Raw genomic sequence first — 18,805 nt, 5'->3', positions numbered from 1 at the left:
AATATCTGTGAAAAATTCACATTGAAATGAGATTTGGAATTCTACCAGGAAACCTTGCTGTGTGTGACAGGTTTATATAAGCAGACCAAACATGTACAATTCATTTCCTTTCGAAGCACAATTAGCTAAAAATTAAATTATTTTAAAGAACTTCAAGGAAACACATTGAAAAGCATTATTGCCAAAAATCGATGATAATATACAGGTCGGAGAACTTAAATACCATAAACAAAATATCAGGAGATGAAGACTTAAATTCCAATATAAAAATCCTCCCCTATCCTCTACCCTTCCTTTCCCCCCCCACTCTTGACCCAAACAGTCCCCGAGGCATCCCAGAAGGAGCTCTGACACCCCCTAACCTCCCCCTCTCATGTTGCCCAGGGTCGTAGTTCTTAGGGCATGCAACAGAAAACGTTTTGCAACGGGAAACAAATGAACTTTTCTTATTGGACAAGTCCATGTAGTGCCTAATGAATACGACCCAGTCCTGTGTATCTATGTGGCATATCTCTTGGTCCACTGTTTGGCTATCCTGTCGTGCTCTGGTCTGTTGGTTGTGTATTGGGTGGCGATGCTTCCTACCAGAGGGTCAGCTGTGAGGAGTGGAGAACATGCAGAGTTATAGATCGGGCTTCAACGATAGCTTTGATCTGCCAGTACATATGCACACACGGAATTCAACATGACAATGATTGCACTTCAAAGCAGCCACTAATCAATGAATTTCAATGGAACCTGCATTATAGTGGTATATGGTGTCTTAGGTCTTACCAGGGTTGCAGTCAGTAAGCAGGGAGCAGATGGACAGCAGCACCTTGGAGATGGTGAGGGCGGGGCTCCAGTTGTCCTTCAGGATGTCCAGACAGATCACACCCTGACTGTTGATGTTACAGTGGTAGATCCTGGTACGGAACGTCACCTAGGAAACAAAGTAGATCCATATCAATTGTTTATGTTCCAGTGGTAGATCCTGAAAGCAACACGGAAAGAATCTACTCAACAATGCAAACCAATGTTCAGTCTAATCATGGAAGCTACATTTCCATTTAAGCCTTTTTGAGTCTGGTTTGGTTAAATTGACCATTAATATCTGTTTGCAGAGAACTAGAGACCCTGAATTTGCAGAGAACTAGAGACCCTGAATTTCAATAAAATCAAAGTGCCATAGCTCCCTTCTCTAGTGAGAAAGTGGTATCCTACATAGCTGTGTAATCTTGAGGAATGTTCCAATCATTGTTTGAGTCAGCTTGTTTTGACTAGAGTGTTTACCTTGGGTGGTTTGAAGGGGTAGTCTGGTGTAAAGGCGATATCTAGGAAGAAGACCCCTCCCTCGTACACAGAGCCTGGTGGTCCCAGGATGGTGGATCTCCACTCATAGATGTTGTCTCCTTTTGGACCCGCACTGCAAACACAGGTACATTACACTGTTTCATGCAGTGGTGGTCGGTGCCTTTTTTCATGAGTATGGCCTTATTACAGCATATTGATGACTGTCATTCATATTCCATTCACCCAGTTCAATGTAACAGTGATAGGTTTAGGCTACTACGTGACACTAATTTTCCCTGTACCCATCATGAGGTTGCTTCAACCTAGCTTATGAATGAACGTTTATAACGTAGGTGCACACAGGTCGAGAGAAAGATTTGAGGTGACAGACAGTGACACATTCAATACCGCCTTGCACACTTTTGCTTGCATCTAGCTGATATAGGGTGTAATCATTGGTCCAGTTGCAAACAAGAGTTCCTATTGGACAAATTCAGGTATGTTTATCCCCGTTTTGTTCAGTTTAAGAAACATTAACAGATTCGGCGGAATGAATACACCCCTGATCACCCTTAAAACACAGTTCACTTTCATAGCAGCCACAATGTATTCCTTCTCGAATTATGCGCTCTCCTCTCACCTTCGCTTGTGGACTTCAATGCACAACACATCAGCTGTATGTGATGAGGAGAAAAAACATTTCCAAGCCAAACTATATCATAACCGCTACACACAGCCTACATCGTTGTCACCATATTTTGTTTATTTAACTAGGAAAGTCAGTTAAGAACAAATTCTTATTTACTATGACGGCCTACACCGGCCAAACCCGGACAACGCTGGGCCATTTGGGAGTCCCATAGGGCGGCGTGTAACCGATGTGAAAAATGGCTAGTTGGTTAGCGGTGGTGCGCGCTAATAGCGTTTCAATCGGTGACGTCACTCGCTCTGCGACCTTAAGTAGTTGTTCCCCTTGTGCTGCAAGGGCCGTGGTTTTTGTGGCACGATGGGTAACGATGCTTCGTGGGGTGTCAGTTGTTGATGTGCGCAGAGGGTCCCTGTTCGAGCCCAGGTTGGGGCGAGGAGAGGGACGGAAGCTATACTGTTACAGGCGCACAATCACGGCCGGTTGTGATACAGCCTGGATTAGTTAAAGTAACGTCATAGTCAACATAGCTAACTAACGCATTAGTAAACCCACTACAATCATGCTGTAATGTTACAGTGTACAGTCAGTAAGCAGTTTAGCACTTACACCAGCGGGCCCTGGTAGCAATTTATTTTATAAAACCAAAAGCTTACCTTGGAAGATTTCCAGTGTTGTGTTGGATAATCATAGCCAGCTAGATAACCTCTGTTTGAGCAGGGTGTTCGAGTAAGCCAAACTAGCTGGCTGCACTTGCTAAGTGAAACTAAAATACAAAATCTCTCTCCCACTTGCTTCTCCTTCATTTTGGAAGAAATAACATTTGTTAAAAACTGTTCAACTATTGTCTCTCCCCTTGAGTCAACTACTCACCACATTTTATGCACTGCAGTGCTATCTAGCTGTAGCTTATGCTTTTAGTACAAAAATTCTCTGATCCTTTGATTGGGTGGACAACATGCCAGTTCATGCTGCAAGAGCTCTGATAGGTTGGAGGACATCCTCCGGAAGTTGTCATAATTACTGTTTAAGTCTATGGAAGGGAGTGAGAACCATGAGCTTCCTAGGTTTTGTATTGAAGTCAACGTACCCAGAGGAGGACGGAAGCTAGCTGTCCTCAGGCTACACCATGGTGCTACCCTACAGAGTGCTGTTGAGGCTACTCTAGACCTTCATTGCACAAGTGTTTTAATCAATTATTTGGTGTCGTGATTATATTTAGTACAGTTTTATCTAAAAAGGTTAACTTAAAGTGTTTTAACATTTGTATTAAAATTCACTGAGGATGGTCCTCCCCTTCCTCTGAGGAGCCTTCATTGGGGCCAGCATAATGCAGGCAACTCCTGGCTCCACTAGGTCAACTCACTTGACACCTTGGCTTGCCAGGAATATGTCTAAGTGCAGATGCTGTCTTCTTTATGTGTACTGACTGTCATCACATCATCTCTAACCCATTAGCAGCTGCTAAACACAGTGTAATGTACACTAGGCTGTTATTACAGAAAAGATAGCATAATGACACCACTTCAACAGAGCTGTTGAAAGACTGAAGAAACACTACCCATTCCTGATAATGGCAATCGCACAGAGATAGTATTATATGTTATATACTGTATCTATTCTATTTATGTGGGCAATCGGCCCGTGAGTGAACATTCCTTTCAGTAATGTAAAGGGAATATTGCATGAATATTAGGAGTGATCTATCCGAGGTCTTTCCATTTCCAGTACCTAGCATCCCAGGAGTAATGGGAACGCATCAAGGTTGTCTTCATTCATGAAACACTATGGATGTTATGTTTAATGTGGGGAAGACAAAATGGCATTCATTTGATCGTTTACGGTGGGTTTACTTCCTCCCTTTGCTCGTTTCCCCAGGTGTGTTCCCTCCCTGGCTGGATATAAACCACATCTCGAATGTCTGTTCTGTTCCCACAAAGCCTTCAGGAGACGTATAGAGCAAAACCACCCGGGGATATGAATCAGAATGAATCATAAACTGAAGAGGTGTTAAGAGGGGGAACCCATCTGCCAGAAACTGTTTGGAAACGGAAGTATTTATTACCTGGATAAGAAACACTTCACTTTCATAAAGTTTTTCTACAGTGTGCCCTACCTTTGTTGAACTGAAATTGGTACTTAATGCAGTTTAAACCAAGTAAATGTTATTCTCCAAATCACGTACAAATATATCTGATGATTTATGCATGGATGGTGCCTTCATTGATCGTGTCCACGCTTATAAGTATTTGGGCATCCCGGATTGACAAAAAGCATGTTGATGAGTTAAGAAATTAAGGATGAAAATGGGCTTCTTTTATAGAAATAGGTCATGCCTTTAATTAAATAGGAGAAAAGTAATAATTCAGTTGATATTCATACTGGTTGTAGACTATGGGGATATTGTCTATATGACTATGAATGCAGCTGCCACTGTTTTGAAATATTGGACACAGTTTATCATAGCACATTACACTTTATTACAGGCGATAGGTTCAGTACACATCACTGCATTCTGTATCAGAAAGGCTGGCCCTGAAAGTGTCTTAGATGCGTTGGACTCTCTGTTTATAAAGCCCTCCTGCATAAACTTCCGCCATACCTTACTTCATTGTTTACTTATAGTATGACATACCAGACCTGGTCTCAGGAGGGCCATCTCTGTGGATCCCTTCGATCTCAACAGAGTTGGACACATCTACTTTTAGTTTTTTTGTTGCACCTTGTGTGGAAAGATCTCCAACGCACTTTAAAATTGGAGGAATTGGTGCTTTTAGGGCAGGGGTATTCAACCGGGGGAGTCAAATCAAATGTTGTGTCACATGCGCCAAATACAACAGGTTACCGTGAAATGCTTACTTACAAGCCCTTAACTATTTCTTGAACTGCATTGTAGGTTAAGAAAATATTTACAAAATAAACTGAAGTAAAAACTAAAATCAACCGTGACAAAATAACGAGGCTATATACAGGGGGTACCAGTACCGAGACAATGGGCCACAGTACAGGTTAGTCAAGGTCATTTGTACATGTAGGTAGGGGTAAAGTGACTATGCATAGATAAACCGCGAGTAGCAGCAGTGTAAAAACAAAGAGGGGGGGTCAATGTAAATAGTCCGGGTGTTGTTCAGCAGTGTTATGGCTTGGCGATAGAAGCTGTTAAGGAGCCTTTTGGACCTAGACTCCGGTACCGCTTGACGTGCGGTAGCAAAGGCTGGAGTCTGACAATTTTTTGGGCCTTCCTGACACCGTCTAGTATATAGGTCCTGGAAAGCAGGAAGCTTGACCCAGTGATGTACACACTAACCTCTGTAGTGCCTTACGGTCTGATGCCGAGCAGTTACCATACCAGGCGGTGATGCAACCAGTCAGGACGCTCTTGATGGTGCAGCTGTAGAACTTTTTGAGAATCTGGGGACCCATGCCTAATCTCAGGTGTTGTCGTGCCCTCTTCACAACTGTCTTGGTGTGTTTGGACCATGATAGTTTGTTGGTGATGTCGACACCAAGGAACTTGAAACTCTCGACCTGCTCCGCTACAGCCCCATCGATGTGAATGGGGGCATGTTCGGCCCTCCTTTTCCTGTAGTCCACGATCAGCTCCTTTGTCTTGCTCATGTTGAGGGAGAGGTTGTTGTCCTGGCAGTGACCTCCTCCCTATAGGCTGTCTCATTGTTGTCGGTCATCAGGACTACCACGGTTGTGTTGTCAGCAAACTTAATGGTGATGTTGGAGTCGTGCTTGGTCACGCAGTCGTGGGTGAACAGGGAGTACAGGAGGGGACTAAGCACTCACCCCTGAGGGGCCCCTGTGTTGAGGATCAGTGTAGCAGATGTGTTGTTACCTACCCTTAGCACCTGGGTGTGGCCCGTTAGGAAGTCCAGGATCCAGTTGCAGAGGGAGGTGTTTAGTCCCAGGGTCCTTATTGTAATGATGAACTTTGAGGGTACTATGGTGTTGAACGTTGAGCTGTAGTCAATGAACAGCATTCTCACATAGGTGTTCCTTTTGTTCACCATGCGTGTGTGTGTGTGTGTCAAATTTTATTGGTCACATACACATTTAGCAGATGTTATTGCGGGTGTAGCGAAATGCTTGCATACATATACTGTACACACACACACACATATATACACACACATATACACATATATATATATATACACACACACATACATACAGTGGGGAGAACAAGTATTTGATACACTGCTGATTTTGCAGGTTTTCCTACTTACAAAGCATGTAGAGGTCTGTAATTTTGACCATAGGTACACTTCAACTGTGAGAGACGGAATCTAAAACTAAAATCCAGAAAATCACTTTGTATGATTTTTAAGTAATGTATGTATGTACGCATGCATGCATGCATGTATGTATGTATGTATGTATGTATGTATGTATGTATGTATATACACTGCTCAAAAAAATTAAGGGAACACTTAAACAACACATCCTAGATCTGAATGAAAGAAATAATCTTATTAAATACTTTTTTCTTTACATAGTTGAATGTGCTGACAACAAAATCAAACAAAAATAATCAATGGAAATCCAATTTATCAACCGATGGAGGTCTGGATTTGGAGTCACACTCAAAATTAAAGTGGAAAACCACACTACAGGCTGATCCAACTTTGATGTAATGTCCTTAAAAACAAGTCAAAATGAGGCTCAGTAGTGTGTGTGGCCTCCACGTGCCTGTATGACCTCCCTACAACGCCTGGGCATGCTCCTGATGAGGTGGCGGATGGTCTCCTGAGGGATCTCCTTCCAGACCTGGACTAAAGCATCCGCCAACTCCTGGACAGTATGTGGTGCAACGTGGCGTTGGTGGATGGAGCGAGACATGATGTCCCAGATGTGCTCAATTGGATTCAGGTCTGGGGAACGGGCGGGCCAGTCCATATAATCAATGCCTTCCTTTTGCCGGAACTGCTGACACACTCCAGCCACATGAGGTCTAGCATTGTCTTGCATTAGGAGGAACCCAGGGCCAACCGCACCAGCATATGGTCTCACAAGGGGTCTGAGGATCTCATCTCGGTACCTAATGGCAGTCAGGCTACCTCTGGCGAGCACATGGAGGGCTGTGCGGCCCCCCAAAGAAATGCCACCATACACCATGACTGACCCACCGCCAAACCGGTCATGCTGGAGGATGTTGCAGGCAGCAGAACGTTCTCCACGGCATCTCCAGACTCTGTCACGTCTGTCACGTGCTCAGTGTGAACCTGCTTTCATCTGTGAAGAGCACAGGGCGCCAGTGGCGAATTTGCCAATCTTGGTGTTCTCTCGCAAATGCCAAACGTCCTGCACGGTGTTGGGCTGTAAGCACAACCCCCACCTGTGGACGTCGGGCCCTCATACCAGCCTCATGGAGTCTGTTTCTGACCGTTTGAGCAGACACATGCACATTTGTGGCCTGCTGGAGGTCATTTTGCAGGGCTCTGGCAGTGCTCCTCCTTGCACAAAGGCAGAGGTAGCGGTCCTGCTGCTGGGTTGTTGCCCTCCTACGGCCTCCTCCACATCTCCTGATGTACTGGCCTGTCTCCTGGTAGCGCCTCCATGCTCTGGACACTACGCTGACAGACACAGCAAACCTTCTTGCCACAGCTCGCATTGATGTGCCATCCTGGATGAGCTGCACTACCTGAGCCACTTGTGTGGGTTGTAGACTCCGTCTCATGCTACCACTAGAGTGAAAGCACCGCCAGCATTCAAAAGTGACCAAAACATCAGCCAGGAAGCCTAGGAACTGAGAAGTGGTCTATGGTCACCACCTGCAGAACCACTCCTTTATTGGGGGTGTCTTGCTTATTGCCTATAATTTCCACCTGTTGTCTATTCCATTTGCACAACAGCATGTGAAATGTTGTCAATCAGTGTTGCTTCCTAAGTGGACAGTTTGATTTCACAGAAGTGTGATTGACTTGGAGTTACATTGTGTTGTTTAAGTGTTCCCTTTATTTTTTTGAGTAGTGTAATATATACTGCTCAAAAAAATAAAGGGATATACGGGGGCCCCTGGGTCACCGGTTTGCTTGGCCGGGGGTTCCTGGTTAGCCGGTTTGCCTGGGCGTGGGTCCCTGTGCAAGAAAACGTTGAAGACACCTGCTCTATGGCATTTCAGACTGCTATTAGGGGACCTTTTAACTCTAGTATGTGTCTGTTTATGATTGTGTATTGCTTTTCATGTATTGGTTTTGTATGATAATGTGTATTTTAACGTGTATATGGATGTGCAGTTTATGTGTATATTGTATTTTGATGTGTATTGTTGTGCTAAACAGGGCTCATCTGGAGAAATAAACCTTGGTCTCAGTATTGAGTCCCTGTCACAATAAACCAATCAATGAAAATACAAGCGGCAACAGTTTCCCATTGAACACAGAAAGGAAAACAGCCTCCATTATTCCAGTACTGGGTCCAACTCCAATGATCATGACTACCGAACAAACACAGCTCCTTTCAGATATAACAGGTCTGAGCTACAGTAGGTAGCAGCACTACTTTGGGTTTATAAGAGCTTGCTAACAACACAGCGTGGGCTAGACACTTCCACCCCAGGGAAAGGCCTTTTTATAGATATGAAAAGCTTTAGAGACTTTGGCAGCAGTCACACAACAGCTACAACACTGTAACAGTAACACTGTAATGTGTAAAAGAGTTGAAGTCCCCTCCCACTCGCAGAAATCTAATTAGCGTACCAAAAAAATCCCCATACAAATCTGTCACTTTAAGCTAGAGATATATGTTTTAGCATTGGATGTGTTTCAATCCACCGCATCCACCGATGTCGCAATTCTGCGGTGAAAAGTGACAGAACTTGAGACGTCCCGAAAATCGGTCTTCTCACAAAATCGTCTGCAGCGTCCGAACAGTTTGGCCTACAAAAAAATGTATGATATATATGGAGACTGTTCAGTGCCAAAAATAAAGGGTTAAATACGTGGGAAAAAAATACAAATACTGTTTCCTGAACTTTCTTGGGCTCCAGAGTTCTAAGGCACTGCATCTCAGTGGCGTCACTACAGTCCCTGGTTCGAATCCAGGCTGTATCACATCCATAGAGCGGCACACAATTGGCCCAGAATCGTCCGGGTTTGGCCGTCATTGTAAATAACAATTGACTTAACTAGTTAAAAAACTCCATCTCTCTCAGATATAAAGACAGACACTTCAGAACAAACTTCATTTTGATTTTGTATTGGCACTATCCACATAGTGAATGTGTTATTCAAAGCGTTTGTATAGGCTAATAGCAGTAAGGGGTCTTAACATTCTAAATCAAATAGCTAAAATGGCCCTTGATATGACCTTCTTAAGACATTTCCATAAAGCTTAGTAGAGCCCCCTCCCCCCGGCTTAAAATGTTATGGGTTAAGAGAAGGAGAAAAAAATCCTTGGCTCTCAATCTAAAGAAATAAGCTCAGAGTAGACTATAGGGAGTAAACAAATAATCACCTGCACCTCAGATGGATTGAAATAACTACTGGCACACTTCCTGAAGTGAAAATATCTTTAGAGGCACACACAGACCCACAAAACACTCATTAGCCAGCAGTTGATGCTGGGGCTACACATTGAGGGGTGCAAGCTACAAAGTGAGGGGGGAGAGTAAGAGGCATGAACAACAATTGGAATCCACTGTTTTCCGATCTCGGAAGGTAAGCAGGGTCGGGCTTGGTTAGCACTTGGAAGACTGCCTGGGACAATCAGATTTTGCAAGCTTAGGGCGGCAGGTAGCCTAGCAGTTGGGCCACTAACCAAAAGGTCACTGGTTCGAATACCCGAGCCAACAAGGTGAAAGCTGTATAGGCCTTGAGCAAGGCACTTAACCCTTCTTTGCTCCAGGGGTGTCGTACTACTGTGGCAGACCCTGTAAAACAACATTTCATTGCACCTTTTATATATACAGTGCATTCGGAAAGTATTCAGACCCATTGACTTTCCACATTTTGTTACATTACAGCCCTATTCTAAAATGTATTAAATCATTTTCTTCTTGGGGACCTTCAATTCTGCTGAATTGTTTTGGTACCCATCCCCAGATTTGTGCCGTGACACAATCCTGTCTCGGAGCTCTACGGACAATTCCTTTGACCTCATGGCTTGGACCTTATGTAGACAGGTGTGTGCCTTTCCAAATCATGTCCAATCAATTTATTTTAAACAGAGGTGGACTCCAATCAAGTTGTCGAAACATCTCAAGGATGATCAATGGAAACAGGATGCACCTGAGCTCAATTTCAAGTCTCATAGCAAAGGGTCTGAACACTTATGTAAATCATTTTATTATTTTTTATACATTTGTAAACATTTCTAAAAACCTGTTTTCACTATCATTATTGGGTATTGTGTGTAGATTGCTGAGGATTTTTTTTTTTAATCCATTTTTGGAATATGGCTGCGACGTAAATAAATGTGGAAAAAGAGAAGGGGTCTGAATACTTTGATTGCGCTGTACACACACACACAGTACAAGCCTTCAACATTCAATTACTGTCATGAGCCTTAACACTGAGAATGTCAGGAATCCAGCGAGACGCTACCGCAAGGCCAGACACCCAGGGGCTATATCCTGAAGGGAGGGAGGGAGTACGAGTGTGTTTGTCAAAGTAAGGAAAATGAGTGCTAGGGAAAAAAGTGCAAGGGAGCAATAGCCAAAGAGCAATCTAGGGAAAACGAATGGAAGTGAGCGAGAGAGAGAGATGGGGAAGTGAGCGAGTGTGTGTGATGTTTGCACTATGACGACAAGACCGTTTAAAAATAAAACGAGGCTGGGGTGTGTGTGGCATTCCATGTCAAGTAGAATTAGATTTTGATGAATGGCATCTGAGGAACTGGCTATGTAGTGCCCATAAGAAAATATGACATGCTTGCTATGGCAGAAAACATCCAGTTCAGGGAAACTGACTTACTGACAGGTTCATTAAAACCCCTAATTACCTCATGCAAAGAGTGTACATTGCATTTAAAGATAGTGTGAAAAGGGCATTTGTGGACTTGGACCCATCTGCATTGTAGGTTTACTGATCTTTTTACATTATAATTTGCTTCATGGCTCCAGCAACTATGGTGATACATAACCAGGCCAGCGCAGTACAGCTTGGCCAGACTCAATTGTGCGAAAAAGAGAACGGTGTCCATCCATCAGAAACACCCCACAGACAGATTCATCAATGAGTAATCCAGCACACATCTGCAAGGCATTGGCCTAGCCTCCTAATTATTCATACCCAAATGAACAGACTGTTCAATGTAGCATACTAAATAGAGATGTACGAAAATGAATTCCCTTTTCAGCTACTTAGCAAAGGGAGCATTGAGAACACTACTAGTGTGTGTTCACATACACAGTCAGAAGTGCAACACTGCAGGCTCCCTCAGCGGCAGGGTAAAGACTTATCATTGACAGTTCTGACAACTGGGTTTGAACCCAGGTCTCCTACACCGAGCCATAAGATTGTGCTAGCCTGCTGAGCTAAAGCCTAGGCAATAGTTCGGGGAGCTAATGCAAGTCTTCAGGTCTCAGGCAAGACGACTCGTCACACAAGCTTGGTTCACTGAATTACTTCCGTTCTTTGACACAACCACCAGGTCTGGTCAGTCCACCAGTCCGGTCACAGGTGGCAGCAGACTGTCTCTGGTTGGAACATAGCTCATAGAGTCAGCCCCCCCCCCCAAAGCACGTACCTCCCGCCTTCCCAAGCACCTGGGCCACATGTGGTGATGTGGTTCTAAACCCCCATAATCTCTCTGGATTAACCAGGACTCCTTCCTCTTCCCCAATAGCACAGCAGCACCATAGCAGGCACACTAGACTAGAGCAGGCCACAAAAAACACCTATGGATTGAATGACTAAATAGGATTCCTTTGTTCATGGTCCTTTTCAGCTGCAGAGTGTAAACACGTCGATTGAGCCAGCCTCTGCCAAATCCATAGCAGTCATATGCCAGGGTCATCGGCTAGCTTGTTGTCTGTCTTGGAACTGGTGTGTGTGTCAGTTGTGGTCTGGAGAGCTACTCCAACATGCAATCAGCTCGCTTCTCAAGGTCTAGACAGGATCATAATGAGCCACAGTTCCATAAAGCGAGTGTAGACTGACTGCATCACAGCAGCTTGTTGTCAGCAGCAGAGAGTAAATTCGGACCTTATTGAACAAGATATACACTACCTTCAGAAAGTATTCACACCCCTTGACTTTTTCCACTTTGTTGTTACTGCCGGAATTTAAAATGTATTCAATTGAGATTGTTACTAATCTACACATAATACCAAAACGGAAGTGTTTATAGAATGTTTTTTTATTTATTTTATTAATAGAAAATGTAAAGCTGAAATGTCTTGAGTCAATAATTATTCAACTCCTTGGTTATGGCAAGCATAAATAAGTTCAGGAATAAAAATGTGCTTAACTTAAGGTATAGGGGGCAGTATTTTCATTTTCGGATGAAAAGCGTGCCCAGAGTAAACTGCCTAATACTCGGGCCAGAGTCGAATATTTGCATATTATTAGTAGATTTGGATAGAAAACACTGAAGTTTTTTAAACTGTTTGAATGTCTGTGAGTATAACATAACTCATATGGCAGGCAAAAACCTGAGAAAAATCCAACCAGGAAGTGGGAAATCTGAGAATTGTTGTTCTTTTGAATCCCTATCGAAAGTACAGTGTCTGTGGTGTCATGTTGCACTTCCTAAGGCTTCCATTGGCTGTCAACAGCCTTTAGAAATGTGTTTCATCCTTCTCCTGTTACTGGGCAGAAAATAGGAGCTCAGTCAATGAGTGGACTGCCTGGGACCAGTGAGTTGTTTACTGCGCGGGCACATTTGGTGCGCCGCTCCTTTTTCCTCTGTAATGAATACGCTATTGTCCGGTTGGAATATTATCGACGTTTTGTGTTAAAAAGACCCTAAGGATTGATTGTAAACAACGTTTGACATGTTTCTACGAACGGTAATGGAACTATTTGACTTTTTGTCTCTGGTACTGCGTTCGCGCGTAATGCCTTTAGATAGTGATCTGAACGCACGAACAAAACGGAGGTATTTGGACATAAATATGGAGTATTTTGAACAAAAATAACATTTCTTGTGGAAGTAGGAGTCCTGGGAGTGCATTCTGACGAAGATCAGCAAAGGTAAGAGAATATTTATAATACTAATTCTGAGTTTAGTTGACCCCAGAACTTGGCAGGTATCTGTATAGCTTGCTTTGATGGCTGAGCTATGTACTCAGAATATTGAAAAATGTGCTTTCTCCGTAAAGCCATTTTAAAATCTGACACAGCGGTTGCATTAAGGAGAAGTATATCTATAATTCTTTCAATACCTGTTGTAAATGTTATCAACGTTTATGATGAGTATTTTTGTAAATTGATGTGCACATTCAGCGGAGGTTTTGGTGGGAATAAATTTTCTGAACATCACGCGCCAATGTAAAATGGTTTTTTTGGATATAAATATTAACTGTATTGAGCAAAACATACATGTATTGTGTAACATGAAGTCCTATGAGTGCTATCTGATGAAGATCAAAGGTTAGTGAATATTTTAGCTGTATTTTTGTTTTTTGTGATGCATGTCCTTGCTTGGAAAATGGCTGTGTGGTTTTTCTTGTGAAGTTTATGTCCTAACATAATCTAATTTTATACTTTCGCCGTAAAGCCTTTTTGAAATCGGACAATGTGGTTAGATTAACGAGAAGTTTATCTTTAAAATGGTGTAAAATAGTTCATTGTTTGAGAAAATGAAATTATGAGATTTTGTCTGTTTTGTATTTCGCGCCATGCTATTTTACTGGCTGTTGAATAGTGTGTCCCGCAGGTGGGACGCTAGCTGTAAAAATAAAAAAAGCAGACATTGAATATCTCTTTGAGCATGGTGAAGTTATTAAATTACACTTTGGATGGTGTATCAATGCACCCAGTCACCACAAATATAGAAGTGTCCTTCTTAACTCAGTTGCTGAGGAGGAAGGAAACTGGTCAGGGATTTCACCATGAGGCCAATGGTGATTTTAAAACGGTTAAAGAGTTTAATGGCTGTGATATGAGAAAACTGTGAATGGATCAAAAACATTTTACTTACTCCACAATACTAACCTAAATGACAGAGGTGAAAAGAAGGAAGCCTGTATAGAGTAAAAATACTCCAAAACATGCATCCTGTTTGCATTAAGGCAGTAAAGTAATACTGCAAAAAGTGTGGGAAAAACACCTTTTGTCCTGAATACAAAGCATTATGTTTGGGGCAAATCCAACACGTCCCTGAGTACCACTCTTCAAGCATGGTGGTGGCTGCATGATGTTATGGGTATGCTTGTCACTAGAGGTTTTTTTTTAAATAAAAAGAAGCAGAATACAGCTATAAGCACAGGCAACATCCTAGAGGAAAACCTGGTTCAGTCTGCTTTCCAACAGACACTGGGAGAGGAATTCACCTTTCAGCAGGACAATAACCTAAAACACAAGGCCAAATATACACTGGAATCGCTTACCAAGACGGCGATGAATGTTCCCGAGTGGCCTAGTTACAGTTTTGACTTAAAATAGTCTTGAAAATCTATGCGAAGACTTGATCAACAACCAATTTGACAGAGCTAGAAGAATAATGTGCAATATTGTACAATCCAGGTATGCAAAGCTCTTAGAGACTTAGCCAAAAAGACACAGCTGTAATCGCAGCCAAAGGTATTGACTCAGGGCTATAAATACTTACAGTACCAGTCAAAAGTTGACACACTTACTCATTCCAGTTCTTTATTTGTACTATATTGTAGAATAAATAGTGAAGACATCAAAACTATGAAATAACACATATGGAATCATGTAGTAACCAAAAAGTGTTCAACAAATCAAAAATATATATTTTTGAGATTCTTCAAAGAAGCCATCCTTTGTCTTAATGACAGCTTTGCACACTCTTGGCATTCTCTCAACCAGTTTCATGAGGTAGTCACCTAGAATGCATTTCAATTAACAGGTGTGCCTTGTTAAAAGTTCATTTGTGGAATTTCTTTCCTTCTTAATGTGTTTGAGCCAATCAGTTGTGTTGTGACAATATAGTATACAGAAGATAGCCCTATTTGGTAAAAGACCAAGTCCATATTATGGCAAGTACAGCTCAAATAAGCAAAGAGAAACGGCAGGCAATCATTTCTTTAAGACATGAAGGTCAGTCAATACGGAACATTTCAACAACTTTGAACGTGTCTTCAAGTGCAGTTGCAAAAACCATCAAGTGCTATGATGAAACTGGCTCTCATGAGGACCGACACAGGAAAGGAAGACCCAGAGTTACCTTTGTTGTAGAGGATAAGTTCATTAGAGTTACCAGCCTCAGAAATTGCGTCCCAAATAAATGCTTCACAGAGTTCAAGTAACAGACACATCTCCACATCAACTGTTCAGAGGAGACTGTGTGAATCAGGCCTTCATGGTCGAATTGCTGCAAAGAAACCACTACTAAAGGACACTAATAAAAAGAAGAGACTTGCTTGGGCCAAGAAACACAAGCAATGGACATTAGACCAGTGGAAATCTGTCCTTTGGCTTGATGAGTCATAATTTGAGATTTTTGGTTCCAACCACCCTGTCTTTGTGAGACGCAGAGTATGGAACAGATGATCTCCACATGTGTGATTCCCACTGAAGCATGGAGGAGGTGGTGTGATGGTGCTTTGCTGGTGACACTGTCAGTGATTTATTTAGAATTCAAGGCACACTTAACCAGCATGGCTACCACAGCATTCTGCAGTGATACGGCATCCCATCTGGTTTGCGCTTAGTGGGACTATCATTTGTTTTTCAACAGGACAATGACCCAAAACACACCTCCAGGCTGTGTAAGGACTCTTTAATCAAGAAGGAGAGTGATGGAGTCCCCCGACATCAACCCAATTGAGATAGTTTGGGATGAGTTTGGGATGAGTTGGACCGCAGAGTGAAGGAAGAGCAGCCAACAAGTGCTCAGCATGTGGGAACTCCTTCAGGACTGTTGGAAAACCATTCCTCATGAAGCTAGTTAAGAGAATGCCAAAAGTGTGCAAAGCTATCAAGGCAAAGGGTGGGTACTTTGAAGAACCTCAAATCTATTTGGATTTGTTTAACACTTTTTTTGTTACTACATGATTCCATTTGTGTTATTTCATAGTTGTGATGTCTTCACTATTATTCTACAATGTAGAAAATGGTAAAAACAAAGAAAAACCCTTGAATGAGTAGGTGTGTCAACTTTTGATTGGTACTGTATGTAAAAGAGATATTTTCAATAAATTTGCAAAACATTCTAAAAACACGTTTTCACTGTCATTATGGGGTATTGTGTGTAGATGGGTGAAAAATGTATATTTAAGCAATTTTGAATTCACGCTGTAACAACAATGTAGAATAAGTCAAGGGGTATGAATACTTTAAGGTACTGTACATACAGAGATTAACTCCCTCTGTGGCCTTCGAGGTTCATTAGCACATGACAAGGAACTGCTTTAATATCTCCTGTCTCCTTAGATTGAGTGTGTGTGTTGTATTGCTACAGGCCAAACTAAGCACATCTCTTCTTTACCACCTAACTGGCCTTCCAGGACGCATGTCAGAACTGTGTGTATCATGTCACACACACACACACACGCCTACCTGCAGTTCGGTGGCGGATCCAAAGTAATGTCAGCCAACTCCTTCTGAATTCTGAAATAAAGCACAAAAAATAAAATGATATCATTACTCACATGGTCTTGATTCTTACAGCAGATAACTAATATGGAACAAGCATAGCCACATGAAGTATTTTGGGTGGGGGCTATGAGAACAAGATACATTGTCATGGCAGACAACCAAAATGTCCAGAAGGCTAATTTTACCAAAGGATTGAGACAGATAGTAAAACAGGTTGAGGCCAAACATACATAAACTCCATTGTGCATTTTTGAAAGCTTTCCTCTTACCACAATTTAACAGTTAAGTTAATATAATTAGTTAGCCTATGATTCAATGGATGACAATTAAAAAAAAGTTTGACAACCGTGCACTGAAGATGGCTGAGAACATTTTAAAACAGTCGAAAAATATTTATATATGCAACCGAATCCAGAAAATTGTCCACTGCAAATCAAACACAGTGACACTCGCCAGTCAATGATAAAACGATACATTATATCAAGAGTGGCTGCGAGTGAGCTACTATATTACAAAATATCAACTCAGTGAAACATTGTATTTATTTGACAGCAACAATCAGCCTAGTCCTTACCTTTTGGCGCTGGTGGAGATGAGTTTGGAGGTCTTGCTCATGATGGCTTTGCTTTCTGCTCGTTTCTTAGGTGCGTTTATTTTTAACTGCTGATAAATTGAGGAAGAAGAACTAATGTTGGCACGCGAATCCCCATCCGACATAACGACCTGTACAGACAAAAATAAAAAGCAACATTCAGGCTACAGAAAAACAACAAGTACACCTAAGATCTATACCCTCCAGTTCAGCAGCACTGCCAATATTCGACGTATGCTATCAATAACCAGCGGCAACAATACGACCTTTAGCGTAACTGTTGTTAGGCTCCAAGCAACGATGGGTTCATATGAACTTATCCTGCTTATAGTAAAATAATTATCCCGTCTTTCGTAAGGCTCTAAGAGATTAACCTACTGACCTTATGCTAATGTTTGCACTGAAGCGTTATTTTAGCTGGGTTGTGCTACAACAAAGGAGCACACTCAGCTCTTATTCATTACAGCCAAATAACAACGACGAGGGGGTTGCCTATTGCCTTATTCCCTCAATTGATTAAATAGCCCAATGTAGCCTAAAATGGATTGGGCAATGTCGCATTCGTTTGGGGAACTTTCCTAATTCCCACTGAGTGAGTATTCATTGACTTGATGAAACTTTCACTTTGAAATCAGATGCCCATAACAGAATTTGACGAATATTTATGCCAAACTAGTTAAATCTGTAGACCGAGAAGCCAATGTGTTTTACAATTCGATGTTATTTTGGCATCTTTATCCCTCGACAGGCAGCAAAAGCTGATCTCAGTCCAGTCTTTAGGACAGACCATTTTCTTCAATTTCCCCCGACGGATAGACCCTATCCACCGACGAGATCCAAATGTCGAACCCCACAGACGCGCCAAACAATACAATATGGATACATATTTCACGATATTTTAAAAGCATTTAGTGGCCCACCTTTCTTTGTGTCTGTGAATGCCTGGACGCGTGCCTCTTGCAGAGCGGAAGTGTGGGTACAGCAGCAGACGTAGCTACAGTTATCCAGGGCAATGGATTCCCTCTCGGTTGGGTACACTCGATGACAACGTCAAATTGAGAGCTAGCTGAGTACTGCTCTAAAATTGGAAAAGAGAAAGCGCCACAGACAGGTGTGCGCTGATTCTAACAGACTATTGTGGACTTAAGCCTATACACTGAACAAAAATATTAACGCAACATGCAACAATTTAAAATATTTTATTGAGTTACAGTCCATATAAGGAAAACAGTCAATTGAAATAAATATATTAGTCTCTAATCTATTGATTTCACATGACTGAGAATACAGATATGCATCTGTTGGTCACAGATACCTTAAACAAAAGGTAGGGGCATGGATCAGAAAACCAGTCATTATCTGGTGTGACCATTTGGCTCATGCAGCGCGACACATCTCCTTCACATAGAGTTGATCAGGATGTTAATTGTAGTCTGGAATGTTGTCCCACTCCTAATCAATGGCTGTGCGAAGTTGTTGGGACGTACACGTACACGTAGATCCCATGTTTGGGATGCTCTGGATTGTGTACAGATTCTTGAGACATGGGGCTGTGCATGATCATGCTGAAACATGAGGTGATGGCAGCAGATGAATGGCACGACAATGGGCCTCAGG

General features: G+C 42.3%; 1 protein-coding gene across 2 annotated transcripts; it reads right to left on the bottom strand.

Annotated features, from left to right (window-relative positions):
- Positions 1-50: 50 nt before the first annotated feature.
- LOC115173778 (ubiquitin-conjugating enzyme E2 E1) lies at positions 51-18,234 on the bottom strand. Of its 2 annotated transcripts, none has more exons than XM_029732157.1 (6): positions 18,109-18,234; positions 17,171-17,319; positions 16,558-16,608; positions 1,273-1,405; positions 775-922; positions 51-596 (listed from the first exon to the last, which is right to left on the bottom strand). In XM_029732157.1, the coding sequence occupies exons 2-6, from the start codon at positions 17,311-17,313 to the stop codon at positions 499-501; spliced, it is 573 nt and encodes a 190-aa protein (XP_029588017.1). In that variant the 5' UTR covers positions 17,314-17,319; positions 18,109-18,234; the 3' UTR covers positions 51-498. The 2 variants fall into 2 exon arrangements, with proteins under 2 accessions (XP_029588017.1, XP_029588018.1); XM_029732158.1 differs by lacking the exon at positions 18,109-18,234 and adding an exon at positions 17,571-17,648.
- Between the last annotated feature and the right edge of the window lie 571 nt (positions 18,235-18,805).

Source organism: Salmo trutta, chromosome 34, assembly GCF_901001165.1.
Source record: "Salmo trutta chromosome 34, fSalTru1.1, whole genome shotgun sequence".
NCBI lineage: Eukaryota > Metazoa > Chordata > Actinopteri > Salmoniformes > Salmonidae > Salmo > Salmo trutta.
Note: the sequence above shows the minus strand (reverse complement) of the source record. Positions and strands in the feature narration are given on the sequence as shown.